A 2581-nucleotide genomic window follows, 5' to 3' on the forward strand; every position below is an offset into this window, starting at 1 on the left:
AAAAGGGTTGGAACACTTTCCCTATGAAGAAAGGTTAAAACGCTTGGGGCTCTTTAGCATGGAGAAACGACGGCTGAGGAGTGACATGATCAAGGTTTAGAAGATTATGCATGAGATAGAGCAGATTGAGAAAGAAGTCCTTTTCTCCCTTTCTCACAACACAAGAACTCCTTGTGTGCACTCCATGAAACTGCAGAGCGGTTGAGTTAGAACGGATAAAAGGAAGTACTTCTTCACCCAAAAAGTGATTAACACATGGAATTCACTGCCACAGGAAGTGGTGGCGGCTACAAGCATGGACGGCTTCAAAAGGGAACTAGATAAGCATCTGGAGCAGAGGTCCATCAGTGGCTATTAGCCACAAGGTATAGATAGGGGCTCTGGGGCAAGTGATGCTCTGTCTTCTTGGTGCTGGGGGGGGGGGCTCAACAGTGGGAGGGGCTCCTAGTGTCCTCCTGGCCCCACTGCTGGACCTCCTGATGGCCCCTGGTGTTTCTGGCCACTGTGTGACACAGAGTGTTGGACTGGATGGACCTTTGGCCTGATCCAACATTGGCGTCTCTTGTGTTCTTATGTTCTTAATGCGGGGGCCACAGTCAGGAACGGGCGGCACCTGCCAGCACCTGAGGTGCCAGGGTGGCTCCAAAACTAACCCCAGGAGGCTGTAGGGGGCAAGAGGGGTTTTAACACAGGAGGTCTTGCCCAAATGGCCAAAGTAGGAGATCACTAACACCCAACGGTTCTAACTGAAGCCCCTCTAATTCAAAAAGATCCCCGCCGAGACCCAGCCACGGGGGGAACCGGGGACTGCTGCTCCGGGGCTCCGAAACTCCCACGTTACTCACGAAGTTCTCCAACCTGCAGGATCTCACACAACATTCGGGTGAGCTCGATGGCGCTGCGCCCAAAGGGGCACTCGTGCTTGTCCTCCCGGCTGCTGTTTTTCAGGACAATCTGCAGGGTGGGGGGGGGGGAAGTGGGTGGAGAGAGGAGGCATGAGAGAAGGCGGCTGGCCCCACGGCCCAGGGGGTCCCTTGCCTGGGGAGGCCCCTCGGGTCCTACTCCAGCCAGTTTGGTGTCGTGGTTAAGTGCGCAGAGGACTCTAATCTGGGAGAACCGGGTTTGATTCCCCACTCCCCCACTTGCACCTGCTGGATGACCTTGGGCAAGCCACAGTTCTGCCAGAGCTGTTCTCTCAAGGGTAGTCCTCGAAAGAGCTCTGTCAGCCCCACCTGCCTCGCAGCAGGGTGTCTGTTGGGGGGAGGGGGAGGGGGAGGAGTCTGTCAGCCGCTCTGAGACTCCCTTGGGGGTAGTGAGGGGCCATGGGGGTATGGATCCAGTCTCCTCCTCCTCCTCTCCTTCTTCTTCTTCTTACCCGGACGTAGGTGTCCTGATGGTTCTTGGCCAGGTACAGCATGTTGTCCAAGGCCAGCATCCCTGGCGGGGTCTGCGTGAAGTCCAGGGCGGGGTTGATGTGGTTCTGTGCACGAGAAGAGAGACCATGCCACAGAGATCATGCCTGGAGGGGAGGGGGTCCTCTCCCGTGTCCTCCCCGGAGGCTGGCCTCCCGACTACCAGCCAAAGGGCCCGTGCGAGATGCATCTCGGCTGACTAAGCCACTCATCGTTCCTCTCTCACACACACACACAAACACACTCACACACACACACACCCCGTCGCTGCAGGACCTACGGTGAAGCCTAGCATCTTGTAGTCCTTGATGTACATGGCTTTGCGCTTCTCCATGCCGCCCCCAGAGAGGCTGTTGCTCTCGGCCTCTGCGTCAAAGGCGATTCTTCGTAGCTCAAAGATGATGTCCCTTTGTGCCTGGCGGAGAGGGGCAGTGAGAGGGCGGCTGGTGGAAGCACCGGGTGGGGGGGAGGGGGTGGCAAGGGCAGCCCAGCCCTCGGGGCCCGGCCCTCAGCCCGCCCGCCCTCTCCGGCATCAGCAGCCACCTGGTCATTGGGGTCCATCTTGGTCATCATGCGCTCTTCCAGGAGGTTAAAGGTCAGGACCTGAAGCACGTACAGCTGGTGAGCCATCTCCGTCTTGATCGGGCGGTTTCCTCGGATGATGTGCTGCACATTTAAGGAAGGGAAGATGAGGAACCGGCAGGCAGGAAGGAAGCAGGTAGTGTAGGACCGCCCGGGCCGTCCTTTGGCGCCGCCATTACCCCACACGGGTTTCTCTGGAGCTGGGAGGGCCAGAAACCCCTCGGGGCCCCGCATGTCCCACACGCGGAGGGCAGCCGGGTGGCACACACAGGGAGACGGAGCTGGGGGCACAGGGGTCGCCGTGGGGGGTGCGAGGGAGGCCCCCTCCGAACTCGTTCTCTCTGTCATAAGGCCATGCAACTGACCAGCGGGGACTTACGGTCAGGATGATGGAGCGCAGGTGCTTCTGGGCGAAGGCGTTGGCCATCTCCTGCCAGGAACACGCAGGGAGGGGAGGAGGGGGAGAGAGAGAGAGCGGGCAAGAGATCCAACCTTGGCCCACTTGCCAACTGGGGCCAGGGGGAAGGAGAGCCCCTTCTGGCCAGCCCGCTCCAGGCACAGACACCCCCCCCCCCCGTCCCAAGGCA

General features: G+C 59.6%; 1 protein-coding gene across 1 annotated transcript in view; it reads right to left on the bottom strand.

The window, feature by feature from the left end:
* Window positions 1–2581, bottom strand: part of ELMO2 (engulfment and cell motility 2) — an 11217-nt gene that overhangs the window by 4112 nt on the left and 4524 nt on the right. Inside the window, exons 10-14 of the mRNA XM_015408416.1 lie at window positions 2374–2424; window positions 1956–2078; window positions 1693–1827; window positions 1376–1480; window positions 846–954 (exon numbers count right to left, since the gene is read on the bottom strand). Coding sequence (XP_015263902.1) covers window positions 846–954; window positions 1376–1480; window positions 1693–1827; window positions 1956–2078; window positions 2374–2424 — 523 coding nt within the window. The remainder of the gene's footprint in view (window positions 1–845; window positions 955–1375; window positions 1481–1692; window positions 1828–1955; window positions 2079–2373; window positions 2425–2581) is intronic.

Source organism: Gekko japonicus, unplaced genomic scaffold (assembly GCF_001447785.1).
Source record: "Gekko japonicus isolate JY-2015 unplaced genomic scaffold, Gekko_japonicus_V1.1 scaffold784, whole genome shotgun sequence".
Taxonomy (NCBI): domain Eukaryota; kingdom Metazoa; phylum Chordata; class Lepidosauria; order Squamata; family Gekkonidae; genus Gekko; species Gekko japonicus.